General features: G+C 45.0%; 1 protein-coding gene across 1 annotated transcript in view; it reads right to left on the bottom strand.

Moving 5' to 3' along the window:
- The window catches only part of LOC146175500 (uncharacterized), a 38,599-nt gene extending 24,584 nt beyond the window's left edge, over positions 1-14,015 (bottom strand). Inside the window, exons 1-4 of the mRNA XM_084580785.1 lie at positions 13,896-14,015; positions 11,069-11,175; positions 7,852-7,989; positions 5,516-5,711 (exon numbers count right to left, since the gene is read on the bottom strand). Coding sequence (XP_084436911.1) covers positions 5,516-5,711; positions 7,852-7,989; positions 11,069-11,120 — 386 coding nt within the window. The 5' untranslated portion in view covers positions 11,121-11,175; positions 13,896-14,015. The remainder of the gene's footprint in view (positions 1-5,515; positions 5,712-7,851; positions 7,990-11,068; positions 11,176-13,895) is intronic.
- Between the last annotated feature and the right edge of the window lie 1,776 nt (positions 14,016-15,791).

Genomic DNA, 15,791 nt, shown 5'->3' with positions numbered 1-15,791 from the left:
CCTTCAACTCTGATAGTTGAAATCGGTCTGCCTTGATTTTGTCTCATTTTCATCATCCGGGAAAGTAACGTGCAATACTTAAAGTACACATAGTATGGTATGTACACGCTTATTATGAGAAAACTCCTGATCTAAACAAATATTTTTCTTTGCGACTGTAGGTCGCGCTCTCATTAGGTGTTATTACAGAGCACCACTCTCCTAAGGTTCGATTTTGGTGCAATGATACCACGAGAATGAAAAATAAGCGGGGACTGGAGATGCGATCAACGCCTAAAAGGAAGACGGAAATCCACATGTGAATGTGGATGCTAAAGTCGAAAACAACCTTGAGATAACCGCGCGGAACGTGGACAGGAGCACAAGATTAGAAGAGGACACAACAAGCGCTGACTTTCAACAACCTTGTTGAAAGTCAGCGCTCGTTGTGTCGTTTTCTAATCTTGTGCTCCCGTCCACGTTCTGCGCTGTTAACTCAAGATGCATAACCAACATGCCCAAGCTGCTATTCTCGAAAAGAACGAGGGATAGCTTCGTGCAAGTCATAACTTTTGAATGCAATAAGGTGAGTGAAAAAGTACCACTGAAACTAGAAAGTATTGAAACAACAACTGAAGCTTATAGGCAACACGTCACTGTGGGAAAGAAAAATTACAATATTGCTCATAAGAATGCTTAAAATCTGGAAAGGTGAAAGTCTTTCTCTCTTCCACTTTTTCGCTGCTCCCTGATGCACGACTTCGACTCATAGCTTGCTTAGAGAAAGTAATCAAATACTTGGAATGGGAGCCGTTAGGAATAAGGGTTGATGGAGAATATCTCAGCAATCTGCGATTCGTTGATGACATTGCTCTGCTAAGTAACTCAAGGGATGAACTGCAAAGAATGGTTTATGTCCTAGAAAGAAAAAGTATGCAGAAGACAAAGGTAATGCTCAACAGCCTCGGGAAGGAATAGCAGTTTACAATAGGTAGCGAAGCACTGGAAGTGGTAGGCGAATATGTCTACCTAGGACAGGAGCAACCACTGATCCGGATGATGAGAGGGAAATAACTAGGAGAATAAGTTTGGGGTGGAGCGCATTTTGCACGTACTTGCAGATTACGACTAGCAGCATACCGGTATCGCTCAAGAGGAAGGTATACAAGTGCTGCCGCTTACCTGTGCCCACCTATTTGGCTGAAACGTGGAGGCTAACGAAAAGGGTTCTACTTAAGTGGGGGACAATACATAGGGCTATGGAACGAAAAATAGTAGGTGTAAAATCAAGACAGGAAGCGTAAAGAACGGTTCAGAGAAATAACTCGAGTTAATTTGCGTTCTAGTGGAAATTAAGAAGAAGAAATGGGCATGGGCATGGCATGTAGTGGGAAGAGACGATAACCGATCATCGCTTAGGGTAACAAATTGGATTACAGAGAAAGGAAAGCGTAGCAGGGAGCGGTAGAAATTTAGGTGGGCGGATGGGGTTAAGAAGTTCGCAGGGGTCAAGGGGATGCAGCTAGCACAAGACCGGGTTAATTGGAGGAATATGAGAGAGGCCCTCGTCCTTCAGTGGGTACAGTCTGGCTGTTGATAATGATGACGATGATAATGCACGACACTGCTGTACTGTGGCGGTTTGTGTCAACCTCCTGCGATTGCGCAACGCATCTGTCTAACATATTCAGTTTCTTTATTTTGCATTTTGCATGCGCATATTTTGAAGCATTTTTGTTGCCTGTCATAAGCTATAATCTAGGACGGGTTTTTTGAATTTCAGTACATTATTTTTTTTTTCTTCTTGTAACTTTTAACCTTTCTCTGAGTGCCCTTTGGCGTCCTTATGATATAAAAGGGGAATTACAAACGCGTTTTTACCCAGTCGACATTGCGTAGTCGTTTTCTGCGCTTGGCTTAGGAGCGGATGGATGGTAGTTTGATTACTGGCGGTGGCATGTTTTTTTTTTTTTTTTTGCTAAATGTCAGATCGTGCCACGAATTTTTAGCTAACACTTTGTAGGAGACTTCTTGTATACACTACTCATGGGACAAGAAAGGCTTTGGTTTAAAACATATACAGAACAGAGGAATCATAAAAAAGTCATTTCAAGTGAAGGTCAGTCCTGGTTGTTTATTGCTTGCTGAATTGGAACTACACACTCACTGAAACTGATAGCTGGTCTGACGAATATAAGGTATTTAACAGACCAAACAACCACACCAAGGAATCGAGATGCGCAGTCGCGAGTTACAATTGCTGCAACCAGGCGGCGTATTAATACCTGGCACAGTCCTTCAAGGACACTTGGGCTGCCGCAGATTTCTGCACAACATGCCTCAGGCACACGGAAGAACCCATTTCTATGAGGTAATGCATAACACGACAAGAATGCCACGCATTTATTGCCATATAAATTCTATCTCCAAGGTCTGATCCCACGCTAAATTGGCTGCTTGTCTCTACCCCGAAATTCATTGCAATTCAGAGCACCACCAAGGTACTATCATTATTCAAAGGCATATTTAGACATTTTTTCGCTCCGGTGGCCGCGGTAGAGTAGCAGCAGCCGCATCACTCTGATGTCATCAGACTGGCAAGGGCGTACCTAGTGGCTGCTCCTCTCCCTATCCCTATCTGAAACTTAAACCGAAGTTTCATTGCCATTAAATGTAGTGAAGGATTTAGCGGTATTTGTATGGGGCGCGCCCTAATATCGCTTTTCAAAAACCGCAATAATAAGTAAAAAAAAGTCAAAAGTATTTTCAAGAATCCCCAGAAAGCAATTGTAACATGTGGTACGTGAAGTTAATGGGTGCAGGAGCGGTAGGGACGGATATGATAAATGGGCATCCCTTGTTCTTATCTCTGTATGATGTTGAAGAGACACCCATGCGTACCTCGAGCACTCACACACACACGCACGCACGCGCACACACACACACACACACACACACACACACACACACACACACACACACACACACACACGCACACACGCACGCACGCACGCACGCACGCACGCACGCACGCACACACACACACACACACACACACACACACACACACACACACACACACACACACACACACACACACACACACACACACACACACACACACACACACACACACACACACACACACACACACACACACACACACACACACACACACACACACACACACACACACACACACACACACACACACACACACACACACACACACACACACACACACACACACACACACACACACACACACACACACACACACACACACACACACACAAACCACGGAGCCCTGCTTGCTGATTAAAATCGTTTCATGAACGGCGCTGAATTTTGTGAACGCAGCACGCTTGAGCCTTATTTGAGAACCGCCTGCTGGCACGTGCAGTCGTGTCAGTGGAGCAGTACACAAGTATAACCCATCGGCGCTGCAGAGGTTCTGCTTTCGAATTTTGGCAGGTCAAACAGCGCTCGTCCTGTTGTTCTTCTGCTTCTGTGTTACTTTCCCTCTGTTAGCCATTGAACATGTTCATCAGCCTGCCCGTTTGGCTATAGCGTCGAATGTTTGGGTCCTGAATGAGCCTGACTGAAAGAAAAAAGCCTTAACAAAATTTATCTCATTCGGCCAGAAATTACCGGAATGAACGTGCCTGATACGGTCAAATGGGCTATCACCGCCAAGTCGAAGACTATAAGTTGTGCTTAAAATTTATGTGGTGGCACAGAGCTCCTACCTCAGAGGTGGCTACCTCTGATCGCGAGGGCGGTGATGTCTAGGGATGGACTACTGGAGCAGTTTTGAGAAGTGGACGCTATAGATTAAGCCGTCTCGGGATAAATACAGGATAAATGCTAGTCGCGCTACATTTTCGGGATCCCTTATCATGTATATATTCGTGTTAATCTGAGCAGCGACTGCATACAGTGTTAACAACTCAGCGCACAAGGAATAATTATTCATTTCGGATCAGTTTGCTCTTCTAGCATCGGTCACTTGTGTTGGGTAAGGAAGCAGTGGATCTAAGGGGCGATCCTTACAAAGCACTTATTTCCGGCGAGCTCATAACTACGTTGTTCTTGCAATGTCCAAATGCACAAAATCAGTAGAGAGGATCAACGTGTCCGTCTTGTTGCATTCGAAGGAAATGTGCGAATTGGTCCGTGGACCTCGCCATTCATCTGTCAGCTAAACGGCCGATCATACAACGACGAATCGGTGTCGGCGACACGAAGTCATTAAACGGTTCTTTGTCAGACGAGGCTGCATACCACAGGAGGCTCCTTCAGTGCCGTCTAAATTGCTGCTCGAGCACACGGCGCTTGCCTTCGTGTTCGGACATTAGGCGATTTTTACAGTAAATGGCAGAAAAATTCCTAACTGCGTCGCGATAAGCGTTTCAATATGTATAACATAGGCATATTTGTATGTTGCATAACTTTACTGCTGTCAGAGGATGCGAAATTACCTCCCGCGTGTCACTGCCACGTAGCAACGCCAGGAGAATAGGCGGAAAACATAGCAGCCTAAAAAACGTGCTACCACCATCGGCGCACACTAGTGGCCGCTATCTAACCGCAGCGCTGGCGCGCCGACGGAGAACTTTTTTGTCTTCCACCGTGGCATTGAACGCGACGGTTGGTATCCTTTGATCTCGGCGCCCGTGACCGGGAAGGATATTATAGGAGGCTATAGTCCGGCAAACGGGGATGGCTATAGCCGACTGCGAGATCTGCGATCCTCGAATTTTTGTGGCCACTAGACGATTTCGTCTGATGCTGCCGTCATGTTGACATCGGCCAACAGTCTGCGTAGTGCATACGCGATTTGGGTGCTCTGTCACATGCATGCTCATAGTGTTGATTGTTCGTTAACTGCCTCTCTCGTCTCCGTGCACCAGCGATGAAAAGGGCATTGTAGCTAACATGCCCAGGAACCAGGTATTGGGTTGATTTAGAGTTTACCTCCATCACCTCCTACAGGGAACAGCATTTCGATTGCCTTTTAGTTACGCCTCCACAACTTGGCCTACTAGACAATCAAAGTTAATGGGTGACTGAAAGTTTGGAATTAAGGCAAGGCAGGACGTTTCAGTACGTAGTTTTCCACACAACATGGGCACGTATTGACGGTGGGCAATCGGGGTAATGAGATCATCAACGTCTGAAAATAAAGAGGATGTAGGTAGAATGGAAATATGTCAAGGTGTATCGCTCCTTGCACTCTTTCGAAGGCACCTTATGACTGCCCTAAGGTTAAGCAGGTTAACGCTATCTCCCCATTTCTTTTTCCACGATGAATAAAGACATCCTGGGGAAGTTACTTTCATGGTCGATTCTATTTCGGGAACAGTCTGATGGTGAAGCTTAGAAGAGGAGCTTGCACATGGCTTCAGAAAAAAGGCTAAAAATTGGGGCCCAATTGAACTAGTTCAGCCATGCGCACTTGAGAGCCCTGCTAATAGTCACCCTGAAAATTTGGCATTTCGACCCTAGATTAGTGTTGCATGGGTTTTAAACCAACCTGAGATCGATGGACATTCCATATCGAGTGTTCGTAGCGGCCTGCGCCTGTTGAATGAAAGGCTGCAAGTGATATTGAGACTGCATGCTAAAGTCGTTCGTGGTGGCCGTCATCTCCAGCGAAGTGTAGAATAGGAAGTCGCACAGGCCGTCCTCGGGGAAGAATCGTGTATCAGAGGAGTTGCTCGTAGTACACACTGCGAAGAAAGAAGACCCCGTTAGACGTGCTGATTATAAAATTGAATCTTCGCAGCTTAGCGTATCAGGCTGACTGGCATGTCTGGATTATCAGGAGGCTGCGGCTTGATCGCCTCATGGTTTCTCATATGTAGGCACTGAACGAACACGGCCACATCCCAGTCTCTATTCCGCTCTTTTTCACTGCAACGACCCAGCACCCTCCTCAAAGCGATAAGCGCTGTTCGAACGCGAGCCACACTGTAAATAAAGTTCCAGCGGCTGTGCACACCGTCATTAATTTGTTGGGGGAGGATAGAATGAAGGAAGAGTGAAGGGTGCAGAGCTGACGTGGCTTGAACCTCCAAACTCGCATCCCCCACCCTCCTCCCCCCTGCGAGTGCAGTTTATCGAAAAGGGAGACACCGGTTGGCTGGGAGAGGGCCCCGTGCTTTTCTCTGCTGGCTTGATGATGCTGCTGCCCGGCTGCCTTAATGGCGAAGACTAATATATTCCGGGTGAACGGGGGGGGGGGAGGGGGGGAATGGGAACCCTGGTGTATTGAGAGCCAAAAAACTCTTACCTGTAACGCTGTTTATGTCAGCGAAAAGTTATTTTTTTACCGTCTTTGGTATGGCTGCTTTTCGGACCTCACTGTTGTTCTTAAGAGAAGCTCCTTAAACATTAATACCTGCAGCTTCACGCTGTAATATTTATTGGCACGCTTCAGTCATCTTTAAAGACCTACGCGATCGCGTTGAATGAAAAATATCTGATGCAGATGTCTGCTACCTGTTCCCGACTTGCTTGCTGGTGTTTTTTTCTAAGCTTTTGCCATTCAGATAAGCCTGTGGTCAAATCATAGCGATTGCGAGCTGTGTTTTAACTACGGTAGTCACGAGTGCCACTGATATCCTGGCTACGCCGAGCTGCTTTTGAATGGTCAGCACACAACCAAACACAGTTGCCAAATATCGCCTATCTCACCACAGCTTTGATCAATGTCAAGCAAACTAAGCTATATTACCTGATTTAAAAATTTGGAGGACGCTTAAGCTTCGGCTTCAAGAGTGGAACGCGATAGCGTTATTGCACAAAGAACTCGGTGTTTCGAAGGGAGAAAGCCGGGCAGCGACGCGCCATGAAGGCGGACGCGATCATGGGGCTGACGCCTTGATGGGATCGTCCTCTACCTCCCTTGGGAGCACCACGCAGAAGCATGATTCCTCGGAAGCAGCTCGGCACACATCGCAGGGACGCTTTCCCAACAGAAGCGCTACGGCGCAGCGATCATGTCAGAGGCGTCCGGCATCAGACGCTGCACCTAGCAATCGCGCTGTGAGCGGAAAGAGGAGCCGCGTCGCCTAAACACCACTGTTCGAGTGACGCATGCTGGATGTTGGAAGGGGAGAGAGCGAGAAAACTTAAACGCAAGGGTATTGGGGCATTCTCGAACCGGTACCCGCGCGGCCCGAAGGGGAGAAGCGGGTGAGCGAAGATAGTGATCTAAAGAAAGGAAAGACCTTGATTCTACAACCCGTGAGGGTGCACGGCGAAACGTCAGGGGCGAGTGGCGCGCCACGTGTCGGGGCAGCGCCGCATATTGCGAGGAGGGGTTCTTCTGTGTTTGCCGCAAGATGGCTCTGCATGTGCGCAGAGCGCAGAAGAAATGTAGCGGAAACGTACTTCGCTACTCGTGTAACTGCGACTTCTGTAAGTAACATGCTCATAATTACCGATATACACCGCAGTATAACGTTCTACGGCACGTTTCTAAGGCAACACCGCATTCACTAGAAGCGCTTTTGTACCGCTTTCAAGCATCGAACTTCTACTTCCGGCCACCGGCGTGTACGGACGCAGAAGCATGAGCTCCGGCGGAGCGGCGTTTGCGGCCCAAGCCGGCCGCGGAAGCAGGTTTTGTGACGCTTCGGCTGACGAGTATCAGGTGATTCTGCCAAGTTTGCCAACCGGGCGCATTGTGCTTAATACTGTTTTCATGCATGGTGATGTGAAGGCTCGACCGTACCGAGTTGAAGACTTCAGGGACGCGTTGGTTCGCCTTGGATTCTGTCTGCCTCGTGCAGACAGAAGAGAAAATATAGAAGAAAGAAAAGGAAGAGCGAAGGGTTTGGGACGCTACAAGAAGAAATAACGTACCACGGTGCACCACTTGCTGCCGAGAGGGCCTAGGAGCCGCAGTCACTTTGATGTAGAGTACAGGGTTGACCGGGGGCCCTCCACCAGGTCTATCTGGCACCTTGAAATCCCCATCATCGTCGTCATCACCGTCTCTATCTGAGATGTCAACGAGAGAATCAAGAGGGCGTCATGGCCTGTAGAATAGGATATGTATACGACATGGATGGGTATTTTATTCAGTAGACTCTCTTCCTGTGGTTGGAACGTTCTGAGACAGCGACTTTCATCGAAACTATCACTTCGAAGCTTGTCCATGTTTTCCAGCACTGAACGAAGACGCAACGGCACGAAAATGAGAGACGTAGCACCTATACGGGTCTTGAGTTATATTTCTTATATCCACTCATATCGCGCGTAACAGATGCATGCAAGACAACAAAAAATGAATGCACGGAATATTTAGGTGTGGCGAGATGGAATAAGAGGCGCCGTTTTTTTAGACAGTGCACAGTCATGGTTATGGCATATAGCGAGTAGAGTAGCGCACTATTAAATAACACACACACACACACACACACACACACACACACACACACACACACACACACACACACACACACACACACACACACACACACACACACACACACACACACACACACACACACACACACACACACACACACACACACACACACACACACACACACACACACACACACACACACACACACACACACACACACACACACACTCACACACACACACACACACACACACACACACACACACACACACACACACACACACACACACACACACACACACACACACACACACACACACACACACACACACACACACACACACACACACACACACACACACACACACACACACACACACACACACACACACACATATATATATATATATATATATATATATATATATATATATATATATATATATATATATATACACGCTGTCAGTGGTTGCAGCATATCAAGCGGGGAAAAAAGGGCTTTAAGTAGGAAAACGCTTTCTGCATTATAGACGATTATTTCAAAGGCAAGAGAAGGAAGGGGTACTTAAAGAGTTTCTCAAGCATGCACAATATCAACTCTAATAACTTTAGGAAACAAAATAAGCCAGACACTAGTGTGCAGTGCGCAGTTGATGTGGGAATAATGAAAATTGCGTCTTTCAAAATATATGGGATATATGTACACCTAGAAGGAAAATATAATAGGAACATTGTAGGCGGATTTTTTAAAATATCAGTACTTCTTTTATTGAGCCTCGAAGAAGGACGAGACAAATTTGGTGCGGGTTTACTGAGTGTTGCCGTCATCAAGTATTTAAAATAAAGTTGACATTAGAACCCCATTACAGTGAAGGGAAACTGAGTTATTACGCTGTCGATTTTGAAACAAGAACGAAAGCGTCCTCCTTGAAAGGACGAAAAGCAAAGCACAGTAGAGTGACTATAAAGCACGGCACACAGTGAACGAGTGTCGATATCACAGGTAATGTTTACAAAATTATGAGTTTTTGCTGCTGCAAGTTTAGCGCCAAAATGCGTCCAATACATTACAAGGATGGCTGAGCGTATAATGGTATAATGGGAATATGCGAGAGCGTTAGCTGTGCTATGAAGTAAAACAAATTTTTCACACACACATTCTGTTTTAGCGCTTTCACGCAGGCATGCAGATGTGTACATGAGCTTGTCCAGCGCTGCCCTGAAAAGAACTTCTTTCATAGCAAAGGAATTTAACACGCACGTCTTATATAGAAACATTGGTTAGCATAAATCCTCCGCATCTTTATGAAGTAACACGTCATAATCTTCTCTTTCCTTGGCAACGTAGACACATTGGTTTTTTCCTCTGGCAGACCCATTCGTTATCGGCATTTCTCTGATCTTGCATTGACTGCACCTTCCTATTTGGTAAAAAACATCCAGTTTCATGGGGCGGTAGTAACGCTGTAGTGGCCCATACATCGCCTCACACCACAAACCACATCCTCGTTGCACTGTAGTCACTTTCCGAGTTGATCCTTTTGATAGCCGCCCTACAGTGGCGCGTATCAAAGCTCTCACTTAAGCCACACATTGGACACTACAGCCACCCACTTGGTCCTTAACGTTTCAGCGCTATCAGGTTGCGCATACCTACAAGCTAGTTAAAAGAGAATAATTCGGCTATAGTGTCATTCTGTGTTATTCCATCGGCCATCCTCTTGAGGTCATGGCGAAATTGCCGTTCCCCGATTTCGCGATAACCTCCCAAGCCGGTAGGCACCCGTCGTGCCTCCGGTAAATGTGGTGAGCGTGATTTTGCATTATTTACTTTGTCACCTGCCAAACGTGGTATGGGTGCGTTACTGAGCAATGCTGAAGAACAACCTATTAAGAGCTGACACTCCTAACGATTAAGAATAAAATGTAGTTAGCTAGAATAGCAGCTTGGGCATGTTGGTTATGCATCTTGCGGTAACAGCGCGGAATGTGGACGGGAGCACAAGATTAGAAGACGACACAACGAGCGCTAACTGTGTGTGACAGCGCTCGTTGTGTCGTCTTCTAATCTTGTGCTCCCGTCCACGTTCCGCGCTGTTACCTCAAGAAGAGTAAAATATATATGGGGAACACTTAAGCTTCGCCTTTAAGGGTATGACGCAGTAGCGTAATCTACCAGCTCACATATAAAGGCCCACTTTAACGCAGACGTATGGCCTAGAGATAGCGTGAATGTGAGGGTACTGGCAGGCTGATTCTGATATCACCCTCCCATATGAAAGGAGAGGCCTGAGCTGGTAGCTCTTGCCAAATGTGTAACGTCAAGCAACCCCATTTTAGCAGTCAATGAGCGGCCGTGTCTCCTGCCAGCTAACGCCTGCCAGTCCCATGCTCGTCAATTTTCGTTCACAACAATAACGCCGACGCAAGATTTTTGCTGAATGGGACATTTAACGCTACGGTGTTAAAACTGTACAACCTCGCGTGCACGATTCCCGTACAGCTCCTTAGGTACCAAGAGGATTACTGTGCTTCACATTGCCCTACAGGCATCGCGAATCCACAGAAGTTTATGATGCTTGCATGATATTGATTTCAAAGTGGTCCTCACCGTGATAAAAACTGAGCGCCGGCAGGAAAAAAAAAAAAAAAAAACACTCGTCGAGAACAACGCCCTATAAAGGTCAGAGGAGAGCTGATTTTCCTCACCTCCTCTGGGCGGTACGAGTGCGATCCCGATGGCGGTGACTAGGGTGAGCATGACGAGAAGTGCGCAGAGGACCAAGGTCCACCATTGCCATACTGGGGTGCCGGTTCTGCAAGCGCACGACAAGTGGGCAGAGATTAGCAGCGTGCACGCCTAATAGTTGGGAGGTTTTTCGTTATCCTGAAGAAATACTCGCGTCGGAGATGATGCTTGGAGGCGCAATTTCGGCGTACATTAATATTATCTGTAGAGTAACTGTGATTATGATCCTTTTAGAACTGATGACCTTCGTGACGTCACATTTGGTTTAGCAGCATCAGTGTAAGGCTGGTTTCAGTTTTCTCGAGTTCAGGCGGCGCTAAATCTCAGCAATGCGCCATTGAATATCTCTTTTACGTCGTGCCGGCGTTAGAAGAGAACGGAGTGACACCTTTGAGAGAATAATTGATGTTGATCTCAGTTTGTCAAGGATGCAAAAGAAAATTACCTTGGTAGGGTGGGAGCAAGAAAAATTGGCAGTCATTGCATTAGAGAACAATAGCACACGCTACTATTCGCATTACCTAGCTTTCGAATATTCAGGAAAAAAAATTTGACAAGAAAGGAACGACTCTTCCAAATCACTTATCATTCTATTGAATTTAATTCAGTTTAAGGTAAATGGTAGATGGAGCCTTGTTTGTTACATAAGAAGGTATCGAGTCAGCGCTGTCTAGAAATCCTGCCTTTAAAACGTGCAACAAGTCTAGAATTCAGCAGTAGGGCAGGTACTTTACGGCGTATCTACAAAAATAAACACTTAATATTCAGATGAGCTAACTCACACCTCATTAAAAACAACTGCAACGGGAAGCTTAATTCCGGCACAAAAGAACAGCTATACATCTCATTATGTTTGCCTCTTATATGTTATAGTCTTTTTAGAATTGTTGTAACTCTCTAAGCTCTCCAACTAAGATCAATTACCTCTTTAATGGCCAATGCATTTCTGCTTTAGGATAACCTTTATTGTACCTTTATTTACAGATGCCTTATTGTACCTTGTTTTTTTGATGCAAAAATAAACTTTCAACTTCATCTCCAACTTCAACAAAATTAAATAGCATTCATTGTTTACAAGTTACGAAATTGCTCTATTCAGAAGGGCCAAATACTGAGGGGCATGTCCAGTCGAAGATCTTAATTTCACGTGTGAAATATAAAACATTCACGGTAACCTTTATTTACTCTGCTCCTCTGTTATTTCAAGTAGTGCTACACTTGATTCTTTTTGCAGAAGCTTGTTAAGAGTTTTTTAGCAAGCCATATAGCGATTAGTTGAGATCATTACGTGCAAGCGCAATTTCTGTAAACTGATAGCAGGGCCGCCTTGTGTACTACAGATTGCAGGCCAGAGTGTAAATATCCATGGAATATATTATTATGTGCTTCTTTATGCGCCTAAGCTTATAAAATCGACTGTCGAGTGAAGAAGCCACGCTGTCTTTGCCAGACAGAACATGCATGAAAAATGATCGATTTACTTACTCTTGTGCTGGTTGGTGAAAGGAAGAGGGGAGGGTCATCGTAAAATATAAGTCATGCATATTGTTGCCTAATTATTCATAAGCGCACTTCTAATGGTTCCATGTTCTAAACTGGACTGAAGGCTAGTGCAAAGCACTCAAGGCTTTTGGTGACACGTGATAAGTCAACGGGACATCTGATAAGCCTTGCATTATTTTCCATAAATACAAACCTATTCAAATTCCTCACTTCCAAGTAAATAATTCCTGGTAAAAGAAAAAAAAAAAAACCTCTTCGGGTTTCCTTGACGCTAGCCTCTTTGCTGGGTGGTTGACTAAGAACAAGATTTAAGTGTTAGCTTAATATGTCTGACAATTCATATCAAGCATATTTCTCTGTACAGCTATAGGCAGACATCTGGGAGAGACATCAGCGAAACCAAGCGATCAAATCGCAGTTTATTACTACACTTTACATAAGAGGATTGTGCGTAAAAAAGCGTGACATAAAGAATGAAACGAAAATTAGGAAGACTAACCAAGTAAGGCCATAACGCTTTATATTATGTTTGAGGGAAGTTAAATAAAATTACCCAAGAGAGAAAATAGGTAACGACGGTGCAGTTAATGATTGCGTGCGAAAGCTGCCGAAGACAATTGCCAAAATGAGGCTTCAGCCCTTTAAAGTGGACTGAGATAGAGAGATGAATGTCGTCCTTATTATTCTACCAGCTCCTCAATCAAATCATTTGGCGTCATAGGGCATTTGTCAGACCTGGTATAATAGAGCAGCAAATTTGGCGCGAGGCATTACAAAGCTCCATCTGACTGAGAGCGCGGAAAGTACTCTGCAGCATTTACGTTTTATTACCGAATGCCAACAAAGCGTAAATGAAAAAGTTGCACTGAACGCTTTAGTTACTTTGCGCAAATTGTTTAGCAAAAAGCTTTATCGAAATGTTTTGCAAATGTACGGTCACGTTTTGTGCATCGGGCTGGGAGACAGCGATGTGCGCAGCGCTGACAGACCACCCTCTGCATTTGACAGGGTGACTAAATTAGCTTAGAAGTTGAACCCGGAACAAATTGCTTAAAACACGGGCCCAAATAATCTATACTGGGGTAAGCAAGAAAGAAGAAATTAGTTCATTGCGCAAAAAAAAAAAATACATAATGGTCTTCCCTTAAGTAGTGAATAATTATTTTCAGTAAAATGCCAAATTAGCTCATAGTATAAATGAGTTTAAAACGCTCATTTTAGTCAATACTTATGGATGTCTCTATTCCCGAAAGAAGATAAAAACGTAAGAAAAAATTTGCTTACCGAATGGTTCAGCTGGCAAGACAGAAGAACAAACCAGTTCTATGTGATAGTTCTGCTAATGATATGCCGCACATTCAAACTAGCACTATTTCTTCAGTTACTGTCTTATAGTAATGGCATGTGATGATTATCATCACATGCCATGTCATCAAGACAAAACATGCATAGGAGGCGACGAGAGCAGCTGTGGACAATGCCAAGGGGCGAGACAAGGTGCAGCGCTCTTTAAATGCGGTAGAACATTTTGAAGCCGGCCCCGGCGGATGAAAGCGTCATTCTCCACCGCATTAATTATCGCCTTTCCTCGCTTTCTCATGCCGATTATATTTAGTGGTCCCCGACCAGCTGGAAGTCGTCAGACTAGGACTGAGGGATCTTGTTGAATATAAACTGCAAAATTGCCCTTCACCGGAAAAGCACACCAACCTCTTTCTCTGCAAAGCACACCGAAGGCTAAACAGCGTGATTTCAGCTTTGAACCGCCATAGTAACGAACATCGTAAAAAAGCAAAAAATTCAATGAACGTATCACGTAAATACCTTTTGCACATCAAGCAGCTATACATCGGCACTCTAAAGTTACCCCTCTTTTTGGAAGCTCCTTAAAACTCGCGTGTTCTTCGTGTAACGTATTTATGTGTGCGGGTGAAGCAACCAGTCGTCCAATACTTATAGGCGTAGCATGCACCAAACGCTGGAAATAAATAAAAGAGAATAGGTAGAAACAAACCACATAAATTCGACCAGGGATCAAATCTCATGTCCCATGACTGCATTTGTTAGCAGCTATGAAGCCACAAACGCTGACGACCAGCTCCCATTCCACTACCTACACTCTCGCTTACCCGTTGACCGGTATTCGTTCACAGATAGAAAAATCCTTCAATATTGGTCGACACTTCGCCAGTATGAGCCTATTTGATTTCCTTCCTTTGGTTTTTTCATGAGTAGGACAGTACACTCATAGAAAGAAAGGAAGTTTTTCATCAGCTCCCCTGCCATTGTTTCTTTTCTAGCGCAACTGGGAGGAGGTTGAAACGGCCAAGAGAAGCTTCCTTAATAAAAATTCAATTGAATAAAGGCTCCGGAAAGAAGTTGTTCATGCTAGTGGACTTTCCGAAGCACTTACTTTGCAGTCCTGTTAGTCCGGTTGTTGCTGAAAAGAAAATTAAATCCTTTCTATGAAGACGCGAGACGCCTTATCAAAGTTTAGCAGCCAGCAAATTCAGCCAACAGCCACTGAGCAGAGAAACGCATAGAAGAATTTGTTGCTTGTGATGAATGTGAAGTAATAAAGAATCGTGAAGTAATAGTTGAAGAAACAAATAAAAACTACCACATGCCGCTGTGTGTCCTAACTAATGACATCCTATTTTCGCTTCCGGTACTCGACCGCTAAGCTACGGTGAAGGCTGTTTAGTATTGTTTTTTAATGTTCGCGTGTAACCTATCCTTTAGTGTATTCGCCAGCGCCAACCTCCACCATAGAGGCGGTTTATGAAACATCCTAGGATACTGCGAGCGTCACGCAGAAAGTTATCTAACGGGGTGGGTGGGTGCTGTGAATACTCTCTTACGATATATATGACGGTCAAGTCCACCAGATTCGAAGCCCCATTAAGATATTCAGCAAACAAATGCGGGGAAGACGAGAAGCGTCCTTACGAGATACACAACAAAGGCTGTTGACACCTTTCTAAACCAATCTTAAATCGAGGTAATGGTCTTGGCCCAACCCAGCTGACGCCGACTTAAACACCTGTTAATCTCATTGGCAAGGTTCTGCAGTACATTTTTCCAATTCCTCCGCGATAAGTCATAGGAAAAAAAAAAACCGCATTGTTTAGTGTACAATATCACTCGCAATGGACACTTCTTTTAGACCGTAATCTATAC

This window comes from Amblyomma maculatum, chromosome 10 (assembly GCF_055883805.1).
Source record: "Amblyomma maculatum isolate TAMU_Amacu chromosome 10, ASM5588380v1, whole genome shotgun sequence".
Taxonomy (NCBI): Eukaryota; Metazoa; Arthropoda; class Arachnida; order Ixodida; family Ixodidae; genus Amblyomma; species Amblyomma maculatum.
Note: the sequence above shows the minus strand (reverse complement) of the source record. Positions and strands in the feature narration are given on the sequence as shown.